We start from the raw sequence: 24,110 nt of genomic DNA on the forward strand, positions 1-24,110 counted from the left end.
CAAGACTCAGGTGTCTGCCAACCTTTTTAAACCCTTAATTCAAAAATAAATTCAGTAGGGCCATCACTCTGGGCATCAGAAAAGGGGGGGGTGGGGGGGGGGGCAGTGCCCCTCTAAGGCATCTTATGTCTGCTCCTGCACCAGTCATCTTCCTTTTGATGGTCTAAATTAGGCTCTTAACGATCCTGATCAGCTATCTGGCACGTGTGTGGATTATGCAGCTGGTCTCAAATCCCTCCTCCACAAAAATAGCCTGGAGGGGCAATGGAGCTGGGAAATTGCACATCAGCAGGCAGTTAATTTTCCGGCCCACCTGCCTTTCACCTGGAGTGACCCAAAATGGAAAGGAGGAAAATTTGCTTCAGAACTGCTGTCTCACCCTTTGAGAAGTTGATTTTAAAAATCTGACAGTTACAGAAATTATGCAAGTTAAAATTGAAGTTTACAGTCATAGACTTTATGTCCTTATGGCTAATTACTTTTGTGTCATATGTTAGTTGGCATAGCTTATCTACTTGTCAGAAACAGCACTGTTTCTGAGCACCTGACCTGAAGCAGTTCAAGAAGGCAGCTCATGCCACCATTTTGAGGGCAATTGGGGATGAGTAATAAATGCTAGCCTAACCGACGATGCACACAGTCCTTGAATTAATTTTTTTTAAATAGCTGCACAGTGTAATTAGACTGGATAGCAATTTTTCGGCCAAAAGACACAATGGACCAAGTGGCCTGCTTCTGTGCCATAAATGTCCTACGTTTCAATGGTTACTCAAAGCAAATTTTCAATGCGGACCATGGAAAATATCCTTTTTTGTCAGAGGACTCTTCTGCGTGGTCAGGTTTTCATGCTGGTAATGGTTCTCTGTTCAAGCTGGCACTGACTTCTATTTGCAATGATTGAGCCTTTGAAATGCAGAGTAACTTTTTCTTTTACATTCTGCACGAGTTCAGACATTGCTTTTAACTGGCGTACAGTTTTAATGGGGAATGCTAGGACATACTGGGTAGCTGGTTCGGACTATGGGTGAATTAAGCTTTCTGACTGGAGCAGATGAAGCAAACTCTCATTTGTGGGCTTGTTTCTGTTGTTTGGGAAATTGTAGCAGTTTAATAGGTTCAGTTGCAACTGATGTTTATGTGTCTCTCCTCATTGCTGTGATGTAAATGTTCCAAATGCACCTGATATGATATAGTGAACGGAATCGTCCAACAATTTGCTTTTTGTTGATTTCGTGGGACATGGGCGTCACTGGCTGGCCAGCATTTATTGCCCATCTCTAGTTGCCCTTGGAGGGCAGTTGAGAGTCAACCACATTGCTGTGGCTCTGAAATCACATGTAGGCCAGACCAGGTAAGGGCGGCAGATTTCCTTCCCTAAAGAACATTAGTGAACCAGATGGGTTTTTCCGACAATCGACAATGGTTTCATGGTCAACAGTAGATTCTTAATTCCAGATTTTTTTTATTGAATTCAAATTCTACCATCTTCTGTGGTGGGATTCGAATCCGGGTCCCCAGAACATTAGCTGAGTTTCTGGATTAATAGTCTAGCGATAAGAGCAGGCGGCCATTGCTTCCTCTTAACGGACATATTGTATCTCGTTCTTTTACTTCCTCCTTTGCTCGTTTTGTCCTCCACGTGAACTCCAGCTATTTTTGCTAAGAAGTTCCTTGTTTTTCCTAACTTAATGATGTGCACATTCTGTTGCCATTTTTATATTTCTGATCGTAAACGTGTTTGGTGAAAGACCAATCACTACAACTTTTTGACTTTCAACTGGTAAATTCTGAGATTGCATATCTTGACTGCTAAATTGGTAGCATAAAATTGGTCCAAGATCTACAAAACGTATCCGTTCTGAAGCATCAGAACTAATTTCCAGTCGCGTAATCTTCCTGTGTCAATAAAAGCATGGCTTTGTGCAAAACAGTACATCCTGTTCAAAATCTGTTTAACACTATTCCATTTTCCACCTCACAACTGAGTCAGTTCTGAAGTGAGATGAGATTTTGGGGAGTTGTTGACAATATCCTGCTGTGATCTTGACGGTGCTAACCGCACCAAACAGCTTCAGTCCTTGTGTTATGCACAAAAATGGGTGAAACGTGCAAGAAACGAACCATACTTTCTCCGGGATGTCTCATTGGTATATCAGGAATGTCCTCGGTGCCCAGCGTACCTACTAGATTGTGTAGAATCCCAATAGAAAAGTACTTTTGTAAGTGCTGTAGGTCGAAAAGTTAAGTTCTTCATTAATGAAGCAAGGCAAAGTAGAAAGCAGTTGTGTGTGTCACTCATCAGTTTGGTATTCCTTCATGTATAATGGAAGGCAGCTGCAAACATAATGACTGAAGTAAAAGCCTGATTGGCACTGCTTCACTTGGGTTCGGCAGGGCAACCTGTAGCACCTGTTTGTTGTTTGCAGAGGGAAAGAGAGAGAGAACAAAAATTACACATTTTACACAACCAGTGACAGGAGGAAGTCATGTTGGTCAGGCCCGTCTCTGCATTAATATTACTGGGGTCAACTATTTTTAGTCGCAATTTAAATCTGATCATTACATTTATTTTTACAATCTATGACCCATGTGTGGCCTGCTGGAATCGTGCTTCTGGAATCATAAAATCCCTACAGTGCAGATGAGGACATTCGGCCCATTGAGTCTGTGACAGAGTATCTCACCCAAGCCCTCTTTCCCTCCCCCGGCTGTAATGGCGGACGGGGTGGAGAGCAGGATGGGGGGGCAAGATTAACTTGGTGTAATTATTGTGTCTTAAAAAAGTTGAACCCAGCTCTTGGGAGGGTTAATTTCACAGATCAGTACGGTCGTGAGATGTCTGAACAAGGCTACTTAAGTTGGTTTGGACTTTTCAGTGACTAGTCACACTTACGGCTGGCACTGGTGTTTTTGTATTCCTGAGTTAGAACATTGTGGATTCAAGTTCCACTCCAGGACTTTGGCATAAGATCAAGGCTGACGCTCCAGTGAAGTACTGAGTGAGTGCAGCACTGTCAAAAATGCCATTTGAGGTCCCACTCAGGTGGATGTAAAAGATCCCGTGGTACTATTTCAAAGACGAGTCAGGGAAGTTATCCCTAACCTCTCACCCACAAATTGCCCTGCAAGCCACACACTATTCTGACTTGGGACGATATCTCTTTTCCTCCACTATCACAGGCTGAAAATCCCGGAACTCCTTTCCTAACAGCACTGTGGGTGTACCGACACCGCATGGACTGCAGCAATTCAAGATGATGGCTCACCACTCCCTTCTCAAGGGCAGTAAGGATGGGTTACAAATACTGGTCTTTACAGTGATGTCCACATCCTATAAAATCCATAGAACCCCAACAGTGCAGAAGGAGGCCATTCGGCCCATTGAGTCTGCACCGACCACAATCCCACCCAGGCCCTATCCCCGTAACCCCACATATTTACTCTGCTAATCCCCTGACACTAGGGTCAATTCAGCATAGCCAATCAATCTAATCCACACATCTTTGGAGTGTGGGAGGAAACCCACGCAGACACGGGGAGAACATACAAACTCCACACAGACAGTGACCTGAGGCCAGAATTGAACCAGGATCTCTGGCGCTGTGAGGCAGCAGTGTGAACCATTGTGCTACCGTGCCATACAGGATAAAAAAAACACTATCATGAACACAAGGGCCAGAACATCCACATTGATTAGACTGAGGTTCTCTGACTGCTTCCATTAGCTTTTGGACACTACAGTGGCTTGGCGCTGCTGCAAGATTTATTCCCATTCACACCCACCCCAATGATGTCTCTTTCTGAGACAAACTCATTCAGCTCCTGCAACGATTCAGGAGCTTAGGTCCACTGCCTTCCCTGTTCCACAAAGCTGTCAATAATTTCAAGGCAGTTGTACAGATGAGGACAAAATGATTGGTAAAAATGTGATCACCTGCATGTCTGTGGATCAAACTTCTTCCCTTTGCGAAAGCACGAATACACCGATTCTGTGCATTCACAGGTGCATTTGCTACTGTTCAAGGGTTGATTCTTTGGGCAGTTCTTCCTGCACACACACTCACAAGCATCCGCATCCCATTCCTTCTGCGGTTCACAAAAACCAGGATGCTCCGTGTTGCTGCAAACACATTTGCAGGTACTCTCATTGAATTCTTTGTTGGGGCCACAGCTTGATATGGAAAGCCTGTTCATGCACATGCAGCTGCATGTATCTTCATCGAATACCATGTAGGGGCCACAAAAGTCATCCATCTCACTTTCACTATCATCTGACAAGAATGTGAAAGAAATGTCAGCAACATCCATGATATGACAGTCATCATTATAAATATCTTTTTTTGTTGTTCTATTTTTCTTCCCTCTTTCACTCCCCATCCCCCCCTCCCAACCCCTGCCCTGCCTAATGATCCATTAGAGGGCAGATAATAATCTGCACCTAGATTTCTGCAAACATCTCTTTCAGCTGTCAGATGGGTCTGTGTGCAGGAAGAGCTAAATCCTGCTTCTTTTCTCTGTTCCTCCTCTCACTTCTGATCAACATGTACATTTGGCAACTCACAAGAACAGTGCAATCAGGTCTCCTCTACCTATCTTCAGTTGCCTTCAGCTCTGACGAAGAGTCATCCAGACTCGAAACGTTAGCTCTGTTCTCTCTCCACAGAGGGGTGGCAGGGTGGCACAGTGGTTAGCACTGCTGCCTCACAGTTGTTAAACTTCTTACTGTGCCTCACAGTGCCAGGGACCCAGGTTCAATTCCCGGCTTGGGTCACTGTCTGTGCGGAGCCTGCATGTTCTTCCAGTGTCTGTGTGGGTTTCACAGTATCTATGTTCACTGTGGAACGCAGCTAACAGAGTGAGTTCAGATCATCCTCTCTTGACTGCACTCTGGCATATGAAAGTGTCCTTAGAAATGCTTTCTGAATGAATCTTTACCAAAATTACAAGGGGAGCAAGGCAAATTGATAACCTGGTTCTGAAGTTCCAGCCACTAAGTTGAAGATCTCCTGCTCGGTGACACATCTGCAGTAATGGGGATTCCAGGTGTGACCGTGCGGACATGTTTTGTTATCCATAACGCACCTATGGGGAGAAACGTTTGGAAATTAGCTATCAGGTCCAATGGTCTGATCTCGGTTACATTTGTCATCTGCAGGAGGTTATATCCTGTCCCTCCGCAGGAGTACAGTTCCGCAGGCACTGGCACACGTTTACTCAAGTGGTTATTCTTCCCATGTCAAACTAGGTCAGGATTTTAAAAAATTTGTTTATGGGATGTGGGCTTCGCTGGCTAAACCCGCATTTATTGCCCTTCCCTAACTGCCCTCCATTTCAGAGGGCATTTGTGAATCAACCGCACTATTGTGGATCTGGAGTCACCTGTAGGCCAGACCTGAGGACAGCAGGTTTCCTTCCCTAAAGGACATTAGTGAACCAGATGGGATTTTACGACAATTGACAAAGATTTCATGCCATCATTAGACTTTTAATTCCAGATTTTTATTGATTTCAACTTTAACCATCTGCCGTGATGGGATTTGAACCCAGGTACCCAAATCTAGGCCCTGGGTGTCTGGTTTAGTAATCCAGTGACAATACCACTATGCCACAGCCTCCCCTAGCTAACTATTGATCCCTGGATACGTTGCAGCCAAAGCTGATCCTGTTCTTACTCCAAATCCACAAATACTCTGTGCGATGGTGTCTCTGGACAACAGGCTGGAGCAGGAACCCTGGCTCGGTTTTTTTTAAGTCTTGACAAGAAGCAGGTTGTGCAGCCTCGCCACCATGTTGGATAGTATCAGCGAAGTCGACAATAACAATTTGTATTTATATAGCATCGTGAATGTAATAAAACTTCCAGAGGTACTTCAGGGGATCATAAGCCAGGATTTTACCACCCAGTGTGATATTACAATCCCACCAAAGTGAACAGCAATTCAGATGGTCTGCCGCATCCACCAGGGGGAGACACACCGTGGCAGGGCCCATAAAATCCTGGCCATTATTAAGCAATATTAACTATATAGAGATATTAGGTCAGATAGCTTAAAGCTTGGTGAGAGAGTTAGGTCCGAAAGAGTGTTTTAAAGAAGAAAAGTGGGGCGAACAGATTCAAGGAGGGAATTCTAGAGATTAGGGCACAGGGCAGCTGAAAGCACAGTGGTGGGGCAATTAAAATATGCGTATGCAAGGAGCCAATAATTGTTGAACACATTTATCGAGGAGGGTCAGAAGGCTGGAAGGGGATTACAGATTTATAGAAGGGCAAGGTCATTGAGGGATTTGAAAAAAAAATGGGAATTTTAAAATCAAAATTCTGCTTAACTAGAATCCAATGTAGAATCATAGAAACCCTACAGTACAGAAAGAGGCCATTCGGCCTATCGAGTCTGCACCGACCACAATCCCACCCAGGCCCTACCCCCATATATTTTACCCACTAATCCTTCTAATCTATGCATCCCAGGACACTAAGGGGCAATTTTAGCATAGCCAATCAACCTAACCCGCACATCTTTGGAAGAGGGAGAGCAAGCTCTCAATACAGTTCAGCACCACACGAAGCAATATACCTAAAACTAACCTTTTGGAAAACCCACCAACTCGTGACTTTAAATTTTCATGCACCCTTTATGCTGACTCGCCTCTTTTTTATTCATTCATGGGATTTGAACGTCGCTGGCTAGGCCAGCATTTATTGTCCATCCCAAATTGCCCTTGAACTGAGTGGCTTGCTGAGCCATTCAAGAGGGCATTTAAGAGTCAACCACATTGCTGTGGATCTGAGTCAGGTAAGAATGACAGATTTCCTGCCCTAAAGGGCAGCAGTGAATCAGATAGGTTTTGATGACAATGGGTCAATGTTAGACTTTTAATTCCAGATTTTTTTTATTGAATTCAAATTTCACCAGGACGGAATTTGAACCTGCGTCCCCAGAGCATTACCATGGGTGGCTGTATTACGAGTCTAGTGACAATAACCCTGCGCCACCACCCCCAAATTCTTTAATCATCTTAGACACTTTAATTAAATCACCTCTTAATCTTTGACATTCAAAAGAACACAAGTCTAGCCTATGCAACCTGTCCTCATAATTTAATACTTTTAACTGCAGTGGAGAAACTGGGGTTCTTTTCACAAGAGTAATGAAGTTTTAGAGGTGGTCTAATGAGTGCATGGAAATCAAGAGGTTTTGATGAATTGAATTGGGTTTAAGCTGACTCCATCAGTTTGTGCATCAGTAACGTAATGACCATTAAGCAAGACTAAACGAACAGAAGGAGATTTGGAAAAATATTCTGACCCTTCGGAAACACAGGTGAAAGCGAATTCAACGCGGCTTTTAAAAGAGAGACCGGCAAATAGTTAGAGAAAGTAAAATAAGATTGAGTGATAAAGGAAAGGATGAAATGAATAACTCTTTCAGGCAGCAGGCTGAGACACAACAGCCCGATCATCTTTCTTCCACACTGTAACATTCTATGGCCTAGAAATTTGGGCACACTCTCAGAGCACAATTCTCAGAGTTCATTCAGATTATTAGATTTACAGAGCTTTGTTTTCCATTGTTGTACTTTATGGCCAATCCTGTCAGGGATTCAGTCCAATTCAAATAACTTGGAGAATCTGTGTATGCTGCAAACAGACTTTTAGCAGAAGGCATTTGTAACAGGTTGGCTCGGAGCCACAGCAGTCACTGTGTCCCTAAACATTCTAACATATTTACAACTAATGTAATCCCAATGGGAAGTGAGCTGCAGGTCTCCATTTCCATCAAGGAAAATTAAAATAATGCAAATGGTAAGAAAGTATAAAATCCCCCAGCAATGCGCAAGTAACGGCCATTGCTACAACCAAGAGTCGCACTGAGGTTGGAGAACAGAGAATTGGGATTGAACAGAAAAGGGGACCACTTTAACTCTGTTCACTTGGCATTGCATGCAAGATTTAACCATTAAAGTCCCACTGCCTGTTTGGAGGATCCAGTTTTGACCTAGTCTTCTGAGCAGAGAGAAACACCTGCCAGATCATTTTTTAAATATGATGTGGAGATGCTGGTGTTACACAGAAAGAAGTCTCAAAAAGTTTTAAATATGCAGACTGGACTCCATTAACAGTTGTTGTGGGTGACACAGTGGTTAGCAGTGCTGCCTCACAGTGCCAGGGACCCAGGTTCAATTCCGGGTGACTGTGTGGAGTCTGCACATTCTCCCCGTGTCTGCGTGGGTTTCCTCCAGGTGCTCCGATTTCCTCCCACACACCAAAGATGTGCGGGCCAGTTTGATAGGCCATGCAAAATTGACCCTCAGTGTCAGGGGGATTAGCAGGGTAAATGCATGGGGTTACAGGGATAGGTGCGATTGGTGTCAGTGCAGGCTCGATGGGTCAGATGGCCTCCTTCTGCACTGCAGGGATTCTATGATTTTATAAACATCATCAGGATGCCAAAGGTCCAAAAGGAGGAAGTGTTGTGGGTCTCCTGGCAAGCCAGCCTAGCAGGAGGGGGTCAGGGCTAGAAAAAGGGCAAAAAAGAGGAAAGCAGACTCCTTCTCTCTGACTTCTCTAATGGGATCAGGCCGTTCCTGTCCCGGCCTTCCCGCTCACCCCAAAACCACCTAACCTGGCCCTCCTGAACCCCCTCCCTCTAATATGGAACAGGAGACTGACAGTTCTGGTGACAGACAGATGCTACAATCGCCCAGACCTCACAATGCTGAGGTGAGGCCACTTCATCCCCCCCACCCCTCCTGACTTGACCTTTGTACACAGGAAGTTGAGTTAAAGTTGGGGCTGGTGATTATTGTAACTAGCAGTTATTGAGCATGCCCTGTAGCAGAGACAGTATGCTACGTACTGCAGTGTAAGGGTTAACAGATAGGACATGCTAACATATGACGCAAATGATGATGTACCACGACATTAGTTAGTCATGCACTGGACTTGAGAGTGAGAAAGGGACAGAGGTGAAAATGCCGACTCTGTAACCTGTAACCTGTCGTACCAATAAACACGTATTAAGGAGATACCAGAGTAGTCTACAGCATGTTGAAGAATCAAGTCCTATATCTAGGAGTCTGAGATATCTCCATCTCGCAACATGATGGCGATGATACAGGGCACTGAAGGATGAATTAATCCACAATCACATAGTTGTGGGTGAAGCTCTCTGACTTTCTGAGACCAAAGATGATCTTTGGATTAAGCAGTCCATTAATTGAGGGAGGCTGATCTTTGAGCGGTTAATTGGGCTATAACTTCTGATGACCACAAGACTTCACCTGACTCTGTAGAGTGGGTAGACCAATGGGCAGTGGCCTTACCCATGCAAATGTGCGCTAAACAAAGGGTTAACAGATGTGACATGCTAATATATGATGTGGATGATGACGTACCACTAACACTAGTCAGTCAGGGAGTAGAGAGAGTGAAGGGTTGTAATCATTCCAAGTGCAACATGCCTACTCTGTAACCTGTTAGGTGTCATACCAATAAACAAGTATTAAGCAGATACCAGAGTATGTCTACAGTCTGTCTTAGAATTGAGTCCTTCCCTTCAAGATAGAACAGGAGGGTGGGAGGGTGGGGGCTGGTGGCAAGGTGGGTTCAGGATATTTGATTATCAGCCATGATCAAAATGAATGGCAGAGCAGGCTCGAAGGGTGAATGGCCTCTTCCTGATTCCAGTTTCTATGTAACACATCTCGCAACACATACAGCAGGTGCTATTGTTCAAAAACACAATTTGAAATAAGCCCTTTTAACTCAATATTTAGTGAGCTTTTATCTCCTTGGCTTAACGAACAGCCAGCCTGTTTGAGAGCATCTGTAAAAGACCCACCCAATTTTAAAGGCTGGGCTTCAGTAATGAGCAAAATGTCCTGATCACAACAGACAGCAAGTTGTCTGGTAGCATGTGGCCAGATGCTCAAATCGGGTATCACAGAGGCTGCCATTTTGGCCCCAGGGCAGAGGTTTGGGGTCTATATGGGGTTTCTTTGGGGCTTGCCTGTTATCCTAAAAATACTGTAATTCATAAAAAACATTTGTTCATATGTATACATCTCCACGAAATTGTACATCTGCCCCCCCACTCAATCTTAGTTACTTACTCATATGACACCGCCTCATAGTTACATTGGTATCGGGTACTCCTTATGTTAACCCTTTACTCCACAGGCCAGTACAAGGATGATGAGATTAATGGTGCTCTGGGGTTTTGTAGAGGGGGAGAGGATGGTTGGCACCTCCAGATAAGTGTGGCCTACACTTTCCATGTGGGACTTAGAGGAAGACTCACGCTGGCTTCAGCCAGTGAAGGAAGCTGCAGCCACAGCCCCACTCAGGCTAAATCAGGCTCAAATCACAGTCGACTACCTGATGATGTCTTTAGGACTTATTGGCACATATAAAGAAGAATTTCACCAGCTTCAGGTAGAATTCAGGTGAAACCAGAAATGCCTAAGGATGAGAATTGAGACCAATGAATATCCTTCACATACACAATTTGATGCCAATGAAAGACATCACATGGTTTGATAAAAACAAATTACTGCGGATGCTGACATCTGAAACCAAAAGAGAAAATGCTGGAAAATCTCAACAGGTCTGGCAGCATCTGTAAGGAGAGAAAAGAGCTAATGTTTTGAGTCCAGATGACCCTTTGTCAAAGCTGGATCATCTGGATTCGAAACGTCAGCTCTTTTCTCTCCTTAGAGATGCTACCAGACCTGTTGAGATTTTCCAGCATTTTCTCTTTTGGTATCACATGGTTTGAGTTTCACTCCCATCGTCTGTGATTCTGTTGCAGCTGGCTGAGTGGTTATTGCCTGAAGTACCCTCCAGCCCACCAGCGATCGCCCGGAGAAGCTGAAATACTGAGACTTGACCCCGACATGATACGGTCACACAAATCCTTACCCATTTTGGGAAATGTGAAAGGAACGTCTGATAATCGAGTGGGAGCGTCCGAAGGTGTCGCGCTTGGGCTGACAGGTGCAGGCCGTATGATTAATGAAACTGATCATCACCAGCTTGGAAAATCCCACTCGTGGTAGAGTGATCTCGATCAACTAGAGGAAGAAAACACAAACTCCTTCTATAATGATGAAACCAAAATGAACCCAGAAAACAGCCAGTTAAGTAACACTAAGCAAGGCGACAGTGTTCGTTTTGATGTGAAGTGAAGGCACTTGCCCTAAGTGCCAATCGACCTTCTGTGCCATTGCTCCACATGAGTTCAATACACCCCACTCCTTTGTACTGATCTGCGATTTTCTCTCTGTCCCCTGTCTTTCACACTCTCCTGACATGTATTTCTTTGCTCTCAGATTTCCTTTCTGCCTCATGATTTATATGGGTGTTTTTTTTTCTTTGAGAAAGGCTTGTATTTACATAGCTCTTTTCATGACTACCAGATGTTTCAAACAACGTTACAGCCAATTAAGAATTTTTTGAAATGTCGTCACTTCTGTCATGTAGAAAACTATATTTGGCTCTTTCTTATGTCGCTCTTTTGTTATTTCAATCCCATATCTTCTGATATTCCTGTCACTTTCTGCAACCACTTTGAGGTGTTTGATCTCAGTCTGGCTATTTTTCATTTCCCCATGGCGCTGCACCTTTTAATGTTCATTCACCTTCACCACCATGTGTAACACTTGTAATACCTCATGGGAGTATCTGGCCTGTCTGCTTCATGCCTATTTTTAACCTATAGCACTTAGGTTCTCTCAATCTCAATGTTTATTTTTTAGACTACTTCCTCTGGCTCAACATGTCTGCCTCTCCCTCACAGGCCGATCTCTCTCCTCACTCAGCTACCTTCCAATCTCTCACTCTCTTCCCCAGCAAGTGCAGTATTTCCGTAGGTGTAAGTTGGGTGCCCTGGAACGGGTGAAAACCAAATGTTATATCCAGGATGGCAGCATTGAGTGGGTAGGAAGATCCTTTTTTCCTTAATTCGTTCATGGGATGTGGGGAAGGTTGGCAAGGGCAGCACATATTGGCCATCACTAACTGCGTTTGAGAAAGTGGTGGTGAACCGCCTTCTTATACTATTGCGTCCAAGTGACATTGGTACATTTGTTCGGAAAGGAGGTCCAGGATTTTGATCCAGGGACAGTGAAGGAAGCAGTGATAGAGTATGGCTTATAGGGAAAATTGCAGGTGGTGGGGTTTCCATGCATCAGCTGCCCTTGTCCTTCAAGGTGGTAGAGTGCATCTCGTAAATGGTACACAGTACTGCCAAGGCCTGCTGGGGTGGCGAATGTTTAAGCTGGTGGATGGTGTGCCAACCAAGCATTGCACTCTGTCTTGAATGGTGTTGGGCCTCTTGATTACGGTTGGAGCTGCACCCATCCAGGCAAGTGGAGAGTATTCCATCACACTTGTGACTTGTGCCTTGTAAATGGTGGACAGGCTTTGAAGAGTCAGGAGGCGAGTATTCCCAACTTCTGACATGCATTTGTAATCACAGTATTTATATGGCTGATCCAGTTCAGTTCTTGATCAATGGTAATTCAAAGGATGTTGGTGCTGGGGTTTCAGTGATGATAATGCCATTGAATGTCAATGGGAGGTGGTTATATTCTGTCTTGCTAGAGATAGTCATTGGCTGGCACTGTGTGGCATGAATATGACTTGCTATTTATAATCCCAAACCTGAATGTTGTCCTGGTTTTCTCTATACGGACTGTTTCAGTTTCTGAGGAGCTGCAAATGGTACTACTCCATCTTAAACCCCATTTGGAGTAAGCACTGAGAGCGGCAAAGCCACAGAATGTATTCTGGGTGGGACGCCTCAATGTCAATCACCAAGAGTGGCTCCATAGCATCACCACAGACCAAGCTGGCTGGGTCCTAAAGCTAGACTAGGGCTGGTGAGGGAATCAACAAGAGGGAAAAACATATTTGACCTCATCTTTACCAATCTGCCTGCCACAAATGCATCTGTCCATGACACCATTGGTAGGAGTGACTACCGCACAGTCCTTGTGGAGGCAAAATACCATCTTCACATTGAAGATACTCTCCATTGTGTGGTGTGGCTTCCTGCTAAATGGGATAAACTTCAAACAGACTTAGAAACTCAACACTGGGCATCAATGAAGCACTGTGGGCCATCAGCAGCAGCAGAATTGTACTCAACTACAATCTGTAACCTCATATCCCCCACTCTACCATTACCACCAAGCAGGGAATCAATCCTGGTTCAATGAAGAGTTCAGGAGGACATGCCAAGAGCAACACCAGGCATACCTAAAAATGAAGTGCCAACCTGGCGAAGCTGCAATACAGGGCGACTTGCGTACCAAACAGCAAGTAATGGACAGAGCTAACAATCCCACAACCGGTGCATCAGATTTAAGTTCTGCAGTCCTGCCACATCCAGCCGTGAATGGTGGTGAATAATTGAACAACTCACTGGAGGGGGAAGCTCCGCAAATATATTCGTCTTCAATGATGGAAGAGCCCAACACATCAGTGCAAATGATAACATTGAAACATTCACAACAATCTTCAGATAGAAGTGCTGAGTGGATGATCCATCTTGGCCTCCTCCCCAGGTCTCCAGCATCACACATGCCATTCTTCAGCCAATTCAATTCACTCCAAGTGATGTCAAAAAACAACTGAAAGTACTGGATACTGCAAAGGCTATGGGCCCTGACAATATTCCAGCAATAGTACTGGAGACTTGTGGTCCAGAACTTTCTGCGCCCCTAGCCAAGCTGTTCCAGTATAGCTACAACACTGGCATCTACCCGGCACTGTGCTAATTTGCTGAGGTAGGTCCTGTACACAAGAAGCAGGACAGATCCAACCCAACCAATTACCACCCCGTCAGTCTACTCTTGATCATCAGTGAAGTGATGGAACAGGTCACCAACAGTGCTATCAAGCAGCAACTCAACAATAACCTGTTCAGTGACAGCCATTTTAGGTTCCACGAGGGTCACTCAGCTCTAGACCTCATTACAGCCTTGGTTCATACATGGAAAAAGAGCTGAACCTCAGAGGTGAGGTAAGAGTGACTGCCCTCGACATCAAGGCAGCATTTGACCCACTAGGGTATCAAGGAGCCCTAGCAAAACTGGAATCAATGGGAATCAGGGGGTTGGAGTCATAGCTCACACAAAGGAAAATGGATGTGATTGGAGGTCAATCATCTCAGTCCCAGGACATCACTGCTGGAGTGCCTCAGGGTAGTGTCTTAGGCCTAACCATCTTTAGCTGTTTCATCAATGACTTTCTCTCCATCATAAAGTCGGAAGTGGGGTTGTTCACTGATGATTGCACAACATTCAGCACCATTTGTGACTCCAGCAACTGAAGCACTCCGTGTCCAAATGCAGCAAGACCTGGATATTATCCAAGCTTGGGCTGATAAGTGGCATGTAACATTTTCACCACAAGTAACTCACCAAGGTTCCTTCAGCAGCATCTTCCAAACCCACGACCACTACCATCTAGAAGGACAAGGGTAGCAGACACATGAGAACACCACCACCTAGAGGTTCTCCTCCAAGTCACGGACCATCCTGACCTTGAAATACATTGCCATTCCTTCACTGTTGCTGGGTCAAAATCCTGGAATTCCCTCCCTAACCTGACTGACTGCAGTTGTTCAAGAAGGCAGCTCACCACCAGCTTTTCAGGGATGGGCAATAAAAATGTTGGTCTAACCATTGATGTCCACATCCCATAAATAAATTTTTAAAAAACATTATGCAGTCATCAACAAACATCCCCACTTCTGACCTTATGGTGGAGGGAAAGCCATTGATGAAGCAGTTGAAGATGGTTGGGCCGAAGATATGACCCTGAATGATGTCCCAAAATTGTGATGATTGGTCTCCAGCAGCCACAACCAACTTTCTTTGTGCTAAACATGACTCGAACCAGTGGAGAGTTTTCCTCTGATTCCCGTTGACTTCCATTTTGATAGGGCTCCTTGTTGTCACCTTTGGACAAATATTGCCTTGATGTCAAGGGCAATCACTCTCACTTCACCTCTGGAGTTCAGCTTTTTTGTCTATGTATGGACCAAAGCTGGAGTGAGATCTGCAGCTAAGTGGGTCAAGCAGAATCCAAACTGAGTATCAATGAGTAGCTTGTTGCTGAGTTGGCACCTCACTGTGCCTAGTACTCCTCCTGGCATGCTCTCTCACATTCCTCATTGAATCAGCTTTGGCCCTATGGCGTGATGGTAACTAGAGTGAGGAATATTCCAAGCCATATGAGCACAGTGGGTGCTCATTTAAGATGAATTTGAGGAAGAATTTCTTCTCTTAAGGAGTGATGAATCTTTGGAATTCTTTAGCTCAGGAAGCTTTGGAGGTCAAGTCCTTGAACATTTTCAAGGCTGAGATTGATCAGGTTTTTAATCAGTAGGAGAATTAAGGGTTATGGAGATGAGGCAGGAAAGTGGACTTAGTGAGTGTTAGATCAGCTGTGATCTTATTAAATTGTTCACCAGGCTCAAAGGGCTGAATGGCCAATTCCTGTTCCTATTTCTTTTGGTCTTGTGAGGTTGTAGATTGTGGTTGAATATAATTCTGCTGCTGATGATCTGCAGCACCTCATGAATGTCCAATTTTGAGTTGCTAGATCTGCTGTGATTCCATTTCTTTTAGCATGAGGGTAGTCCCACACTAAACGCTGGAAGGTATCCCCAGTGCGGAGATCGAACTTGATCTCCTTAAGAACTGTCTGGTGATAATTCCAACCAATACTGACATGGTAAGAAGTCTGGCAACACTAGGTTAAAGTCCAACAGGTTTATTTGGAATCACGAGCTCTCGGAGCGCTGCTCCTTCATCAACTTGTGATGCCAAATAAACCTGCTGGACTTTAACCTGGTGTTGTGAGACTTCTCACTGTGCCCACCTCAATCCAACGCCGGCATCTCCACATCAATACTGACGTGGGCAGTTGCCTCTATGGCAAATCGATTTGCGAGAACACGTTCAAGTGTGTTTTTCCTTCTTGTTGGTTAGCTCAGGGCCAGCCAGTTGCAGGGCCAGTCTGGCTCTTTGCACCATGCATACTCCATATGAGGACTCAAAGGGGAGAGGAGAAGAATCCACTCGACCACCAACTCACCTGAAAAAAAATGCAAGAACAAAACAAAAAAGGGCTAATTTTCGCTGGGCAATACTAGCTGTCTGTTATTCATCTCTCCCGCTTTTAATGTCGATGGACTTCGATGGAGAGAGATGTATATCGGGCTACTGAATCAATATTTACATTGTTGCCCAACCTCCAAATTATCCCCCAAAATTTAAAAACAGTAAAGCAGGCTCATAATGCAAAAGCTGTGATCTTATTAGCTCTTTCAAGCTTTCATTATTGTAGAATCGTAGAATCCCTACAATACAGAAGGAGGCCATTCGGCTCATCGAGTCTGCACCAACCACAATCCCATCCAGGCCCAATCCTCATAACCCATGCGTTTACCTTAGCTAGTCCCCCTGACTAAGGGTTAATTTCGCATGGCCAATCCACCTAAAGCGCGCATCTTTGGACTGTGGGAGGAAACACATGCAGACACAAGAAGAACGTGCAAACTGCACACAGACATTGATCAAAGCCGGGAATCGAACCTTGGCGCTGTAAGGCAGCAGTGCTAACCACTGTGCCACCCAGCTCAATAACTCCTGCAGTATCTATTTAATCCCTAGTTTCTGTCCCTCCTCTTGTCTAACTAGTGATTTGGCTGCTCTGCCCCTTGCAGGTCAACACTGAACAAATATTTCAGACAGGGAAGTCGAGCAACACAAGATTTCAAAGTCACCGGGTAGGAAGAGTTACTTACCGTCTTACTCACGTACGAAGTACTGATGTTTACGCACTGCAGTCCCTCACTATTGCAGCAGCCTCCACATCTGTGGATAGACACACAGGGAGGTTTGTAGAACTTGTTTGTTGCAGTCCCAAGCTCTTTCCCCACATCCAAGCACACTTCTCTAGGCTTACACTGAGTCTTTTCCCATTCAAGTTCAACATCTGTCAAATGATTTGGTTTCGTTATTAGTTGCTTATTGAGAAACGTGCATTTAAATAAAAGGACACTGACAACAGTAGATAGTTTGCATGAGTTAGGTCTTTGATGGGGAAAGGCAAAGGCTATTAATAACAAAATGTCTTGCCAAGTTATACTTCAACTGTGTTTTAAAATACCTTCCAAAATGGTTGATCTTGTCACAGTTCCATACCAGGTCTGATGTACTTTAATGATGTGTTTTGTCCCATTACATCTCTGTGGTGTACCACGAAATTGTTACTTAAACACAAGTTGTTGCTTTTGTTTGAAAAAACTTCCAGTGATCATTTATCAGATCACACATAACACACTGAGTCAACTCTTTGGGTCTCATCACAAACAGAATTGATTCTAAAATACTGCCTTCCCACTATTGCAATTTTTTTTAAAATGTGAAATCAGGCACTATTTCCCATCTTCAAGGATGGAGAGGTGCTTTGGATGCATCTGCCAGCTGGTTCTCATCTTTATTCATCTGTTGGAATTGTCCTGGACAATAACAGCGTGTCTTAGCTGATATGAACATATGAATAAGGAGCAGGAGTAGGCCACTCGGCCCCTCAAGCCTGCTCCACCAGTCAATAAAATCAGATTTGAACCTCATCTTCACATTCCTGCCTCCCCTGATGACCTTCCAGCCCCTTGTTTATCAAGAATCTGTCTACCTCTGCCTTAAAGATATTCAAGGGTTCTGCCACACCCACTTTTTGAGGAAGAGAATTCCAAAGTCTCTCAAAATCTGAGAGAGAAAAAATTTCCTTACCTCTATCCTAAATGGGTGACCTCTTTCCATATTTTTCCACATTCATCCCGTCAAGTCCCCTCAGGATCAAGTCGCCTCTTATTCTTCTAAACTCCAGCAGGTATAAGCCAAGCCTGTCCAACCTTTCCTCAAAAGACAACCCACCAATCCCAGGCATTAATCTAGTAAACCTTCTCTGAACTGCTTCTAATGCATTTACATCTTTCCTTAAACAAGGAGACCAATACTATATACATATTTTGCAGATGTGGTCTCACCAATGCCTTGTATAACTGAAACATGACTCTTGTATTCAATTTCCCTTGCAATAAACTTTGCTGATTTGCTAGCTGCCGCACCTGCATACGAACATTTTGTGATTCATGTACCAGGGCACTCAGATCCCTCTGTATCTCAGAGCTCTGCAATGTTTCACTGTTTAGATAATATACCTCTTTTTTTAATTTGCCCTTCCAAAGTGGACAATTTCACATTTTCCCACACTACTCCATTTTTCAGAATTTTGCCCATTCACTTAACCTATCTACATACTTTTAGAACAAAGAACAGTACAGCACAGGAATAGGCCCTTCAGCCCTCCTAGACTGTGCTGATCATGTTGTCCTATCTAAACCAACTGCTGGCCAACCATCTGATTGCATGGTGGCACAGTGGTTAGCACTGCTGCCAGGGACCAGGGTTCAATTCCTGGCTTGGGTCACTGTCTGTGTGGAGTTTGCATGTTCTCCCCGTGTCTGTGTGGGTTTCCTCTGGGTGCTCAGGTTTCCTCCCACAGATTGAAAGACGTGCTAATTTGTTGCATTGACCCGAACAGGTGCCGAAGTGTGGCGACTAAAGGAATTTCACAGTAACTTCATTGCAGTGTTAATGTAAGCCTTACTTGTGATTAATAAATAAACTTTGAACTTTGATTCGCTTGTATCCCTCTATTCCCCGTCTGCTTTGTAGCCTTATGTCTTTGTCGCAATTTACTTTCCTGCCTACCTTTGTGTCATCAGCAAATTTAGCGACCAGACCTTCAGTCTCTTCATTCAAATCATTGATGTAAACTGTAAATGTTTGAAGCCCCAGCAGTGATTCCTGTGACACACCACTCTTCACATCCTGCCAACCAGAAAATTACCCATTTATGCCTACTCTCTGGTTCCTGTTAGCAAGCCAATCTTCTATCCATTACCAATGTTACCCCCTACACCATGAGTTTTCATTTGCGGCAATGACCTTTGAAGAGGCATCTTAGCTACTGCCTTTTGAAAATCTGAGCACAGTGCATTTACAGGAGCTGTTACTTCTTCAAAGAACTCCAAGAAATTTGTTAAACATGATTTCCTTTCACAAAACCATATTGACTCTGCCTGATTACCTTGAATTTATCTAAGGGCCTGTTATGAATTCTTTAATAATAGCTTTGAATAGCGAGTTCCAGGCACCCACCACCCTCTGTGTAATAAACTTGCCTCGTACATCTCCTTTAAGCTTTGCCCCTCACATCTTAAACCTATGATCCCTAGTAATTGACTCTTCCACCCTGGGAAAAAGCTTCTGACTATCCACTCTGTCCATGCCTCTCATAATCTTATAGACTTCTATCAGGTCGCCCCGCAACCTCCGTCGTTCCAGTGAGAACAAACCAAGTTTCTCCAATCTCTCCTTATAGCTAATGCTCTCCAGACCAGGCAACATTTCCCTGGTGATTGTCATTTTCTCGAGTTCCTCCCTCCCCCCCATTTTCTGGTTTATAGTTATTTCTGGAATTTTACTTGTAGCCTCAAAGGTGAAGACCATGCAACATACCTGTCAATTCATTTGTCATCTCCTTATTTTCCATTATTAATTCCCCAGAACTAATTTCTACATGACCAACCTTCACTTTGTTAACTCTTTTTAAAAAAATATCTGTAGAAACTCTTACTACCTGCAGAGATCCTTCAGAATGATCTGGACAGATTGGGTGAGTGGGCTAATCAATGGCAGATGCAGTATAATTTGGATAAATGTGAGGTTATTCACTTTGGAAGCAAAAACAAGGCAGCAAATTACTACCCGAATGGCTGTAAATTAGGAGAGGGGCGTCCTTGTGCACCAGTCACTGAAGGTAAGCATGCAGGCGGTAAAGAAAGCAAATGTTGGCCTTCATTGCAAGGAGTTTTGAGTACAGGAGCAGGGATGTGTTGCTGCAATTATACAGGGCTTTGGTGAGGCCACACCTAGAGTATTGTGTGCAGTTTTGGTCTCCTTTTCCGAGGAAGAATGTTCTTGCTGTTGAGGGAGTGCAGCGAAGGTTTACCAGGCTGATTCCGGGGATGGCGGGACTGATATCTGAGGAGAGATTGTCTCAGTTAGGATTGTTTTCGCTGGAGTTCAGACGAATGAGGGGGGATCTCATAGAGACTTATAAAATTCTAACAGGACTAGACAGGGTAGATGCAGGGAGGATGTTCCCGATGATGGGGGAGTCCAGAACCAGGGGTCACAGTCTGAGGATTCAGGGTAGACCATTTAGGATGGAGATGAGGAAACATTTCTTCACCCAATGAATGGTGAGCCTGTGGAATTCATTGTCACAGGATGTAGTTGATGCCAAAACATTGAATATATTCAAGAGGCAGCAAGATATAGCACTTGGGGTGAATGGGATCAAAGGTTATGGGGAAAAAGCAGGATTAGGCTATTGAATTGGACAATCAGCCATGATCGTAATGAATGGCAGAGCAGGCGGTAAAGAAAGCAAATGTTGGCCTTCATTGCAAGGGGTTTTGAGTACAGGAGCAGTGAAGTGTTGTTGCAATTATACAGGGCCTTGGTGAGGCCACACCTAGAGTATTGTGTGCAGTTTTGGTCTCTTTTTCCGAGGAAGAATGTTCTTGCTGTTGAGGGAGTGCAGCAAAGGTTTACCAGGCTGATTCCAGGGATGGAGAAGGTCCAAATGGCCTCCTCCTGCTCCTATCTTCTATGTTTCTATGTCTTTATATTCCTAGCTAACTTTCCCTTGAACTCTAATTTGTCCTTCATTATTTATCTTTTAGTTATTTGTGCCGTTTATTTTTATATTCTGTCTAATCTTCTGAACTGCCGCTCATCAATGTGCAATCATATGCTCTTTCTTCAAGTCTGATACTATGTTTAACTTTTTTAGTTAAGCACCAATGGGGAATCCAACCTTTTGATCCAACCTTTACATTGGAATGCATGTATTTTGTGTATTCTGAAATACTCCTTCAAATGTTGGCAACCGCATTGCTGTTGGCCTATCTCTTAACCTAAATTGTCTGTTCATTTTCATTAGCTCTGCTTTGATATTCTCATAATTGCCCTTATTTAAATTTAAAATACTAGTCATGGACCCACTCTTCTCTCCTTTAAACCAAATGTAAAATGCAATCATATATTGATCACTGCTACCAAGGGGCACCCTCATTAATTAATTCTCTCTGCATAAGACCAGGTCTAGTCTTCCAGGTTGGCTCCAGGACATGAAATTATCCCAAAAGCATTCTACACTATTTGTCACATACAATACCTTTGCCCATCTGGTTATTCCAGTCTGTATGTAGCTTAAAATCCCCCATGATAATTGTCGTACCTTTCTGACAAGCTGTCACTATTTCTTCTTTGATACTCCATCACACTATGTGGTTACTGTTAGGCCACCTGTACACCACTTCTACAAGCAATTTCTTGACTTTACCATTCCTCATCTTCACCCAAACCACTTCTGGTTTCCTGAACTTAGGTCATTCCTCACTATTGTGTTAATGTCGTCTTTAACTAACTGAGACACCTTTTCCTATGTTCTTATTCTTTCTAAATGTCACATATCCTTCAATATTCAGGTCCCAATCTATGCCATCCTGCAGCCATGTCTCTGTAATGGCTATCAGCTCATACTTATTTATTTCTATTTGTGCTTTCATTTAATCTGTGTTGAAAGCTATGTGCATTCAGATACAAAGCCTTTAGTTTTGTTTTTTTATTATTTTTGTAATCTAGCCTTATCTGTTGGTTACTCTTAGACTTGTAGGTGGGATTTTACACTCGTCCCAAAACCATAAAATCCTGCCCGAGGTCGACAGACCTTCCCATGCTCTGTCTCTCGCCCGCCCTGATTCCCATGGCAGGGGGCCAGTAAAATTCCAGCCATACTCTCTATCCCTCCCTGTCATGAATTGTTTATCCTTTCCCATATTAATACCATCCTCTCTTAGCTTATCTCCATTCTTTGATATACCACACCTTCTCCTATTTGATCCCCTGATCCAACTATTTAGTTTTAAGCCCTTTCTACGTCCCTAGTTATGCAATTTGTAAGAACATGTGTTCCAAAATGAAGACTGCCCAATGGTACTGCCCCCACTTTCTCCAGTTACCAGTGCCCCATGAACCAGAGCCCACTTCACCCATGCCAGTCTTTGGGCTAATGCATTCATCCCTATTTGCCTTATGCCAATTTGTATGTGACTTAGGGTTATTACCTTCGAGATTCTGCTTCTTACTTTGGCACCAAGTTTCTCAAACTCACTATGCATAATTGTTTTACTTGTCCTGCCTGTGATGCTGATATCTACATGGACCATGACACCTGAATCCTCCCCCTCGCACTGCAAGTTCCTCTCCAACCATGAGCAGATGGGCCAAACCTTGGCACTAGGCAGGGGAACACAGTCACCCGGACTCTCATTCACTGCTGCAGAGAAAAGTGTCAATCCCCCTCACTATACTATCACAGTACAGGAAAGAGATAGAGAATCTGATGAACTGGTGCAACGACAATAATCTCTCCCTCAATGTCAACAAAATGAAGGAGATTGTCATTGATTTCAGGAAGCGTGGTGGAGGGCATGCCCCTGTCTATATCAATGGGGATGAAGTAGAAATGGTCAAGAGCTTCAAGGATTTCAGTGTCCAGATCACCAACAATCTGTCCTGGTCCCTCCATGCAGGTCTATAGTTAAGAAAGCCCACTAATGCCTCTACTTTCTCAGGAGACTAAGGAAATTTGGCATATCCGCTACAACTCTCACCAACTTTTACAGATGTACCATAGAAAGCATTCATTCTGGTTGTATCGCAGCTTGGTATGGTCCTGCTCTGCCCAAGACCGCAAAAAACTACAAATGGTCGTGAATGAAGCCCAGTCCAGCATGCAAACCAGCCTCCCATCTATTGACACTGTCTACACGTCCCGCTGCCTCGGAAAAGCAGCCAGCATAATCAACGACCCACACATCCCGGACATACTCTCTCCCACCTTCTTCCATCGGGAAAAAGATATAAAGTCTGAGGTCACGTACCAACCGACTCAAAAACAGCTTTTTCCCTGCTTCCATCAGACTTTTGAATGGACCTATCTCACATTAAATTGATCTTTCTCTACATCCTAGTTATAACTGTAACACTACATTCTGCACTCTCTTGTTTCTTTCTCTATGAATGGTATGCTTTGTCTATATAGCGTGCAAGGAACATTACTTTTGACTGTATACTAATACATGTAACAATGATAAACCAAATCAAAAAACCTGATATAGATACAATCCTATTTGCTCCCTCTGCTTGAATGGCTTCCTATATCATGTTGCCACGGCCAGTCTACTCATCCACCTTGCAGATCTTGCTTTCAATGGTTTCAGAGAATGCAACTTGTGTTTGCAGACCTCCTCCCTCTACCAACATAATGTACTACATAGGCTACTCCATGGGAAACTGAGGGCAGAGGGAAGGACATGAGCCTGGGTTATAGTATTCGATTTCACAATGTGTAGAAGCACCAACTCAATGCAATATAGGATAGAGGGTTGACCACTTATCCCGAGAGCCGGTTTTACCATTCAATGAGATCTCAGCTGATCTGTGCTTTACTCAGTAACACTAAAAACCTTTGGTTAACAAAAATCTATCAATCTCAGATTTAAAATTAATAATTGATTTATCAAATTACTGTTTGTAGAAGAAAGTCCCAAACTTCTATGTGTAGAAGAGTTTTCTAACTTCATTCTTTAGAGTTGAGCTCTAAGTTTTAGACTGTGTCCTCTGGTCTAGATATCCTAGCCAGGAAAAATAGTTTCCCTCATCTATCCTATCAGTTTCCCTTCGGATGGTCTTTTCTGCACCAGTTTCTGAGGAAATCCCACCGTCAGACATATGCAGGATCTTGGGCGGCAAGGTGGCCCAGTGGTTAGCACTGCTGCCTCACAGCACCAGGGACCCGGGTTCGATTCCAGCCTTGGATGGAGGTCTGTGTGGAGTTTACACATTCTCCCCATGTCTACATGGGTTTCCTCCAGCTGTTCCGGTTTCCT

At 43.9% G+C, this 24,110-nt stretch overlaps 1 protein-coding gene across 1 annotated transcript in view; it reads right to left on the minus strand.

Annotated features, from left to right (window-relative positions):
* Window positions 1-2,229: 2,229 nt before the first annotated feature.
* Window positions 2,230-24,110, minus strand: part of LOC144505047 (vascular endothelial growth factor C-like) — a 67,334-nt gene continuing 45,453 nt past the window's right edge. The window contains exons 3-7 of the mRNA XM_078230755.1: window positions 16,821-17,011; window positions 10,922-11,073; window positions 4,970-5,082; window positions 3,935-4,271; window positions 2,230-2,409 (exon numbers count right to left, since the gene is read on the minus strand). Of these exons, the coding sequence (XP_078086881.1) occupies window positions 2,292-2,409; window positions 3,935-4,271; window positions 4,970-5,082; window positions 10,922-11,073; window positions 16,821-17,011 (911 nt within the window). The 3' untranslated portion in view covers window positions 2,230-2,291. The remainder of the gene's footprint in view (window positions 2,410-3,934; window positions 4,272-4,969; window positions 5,083-10,921; window positions 11,074-16,820; window positions 17,012-24,110) is intronic.

This window comes from Mustelus asterias, chromosome 16 (assembly GCF_964213995.1).
Source record: "Mustelus asterias chromosome 16, sMusAst1.hap1.1, whole genome shotgun sequence".
NCBI classification, from domain to species: domain Eukaryota; kingdom Metazoa; phylum Chordata; class Chondrichthyes; order Carcharhiniformes; family Triakidae; genus Mustelus; species Mustelus asterias.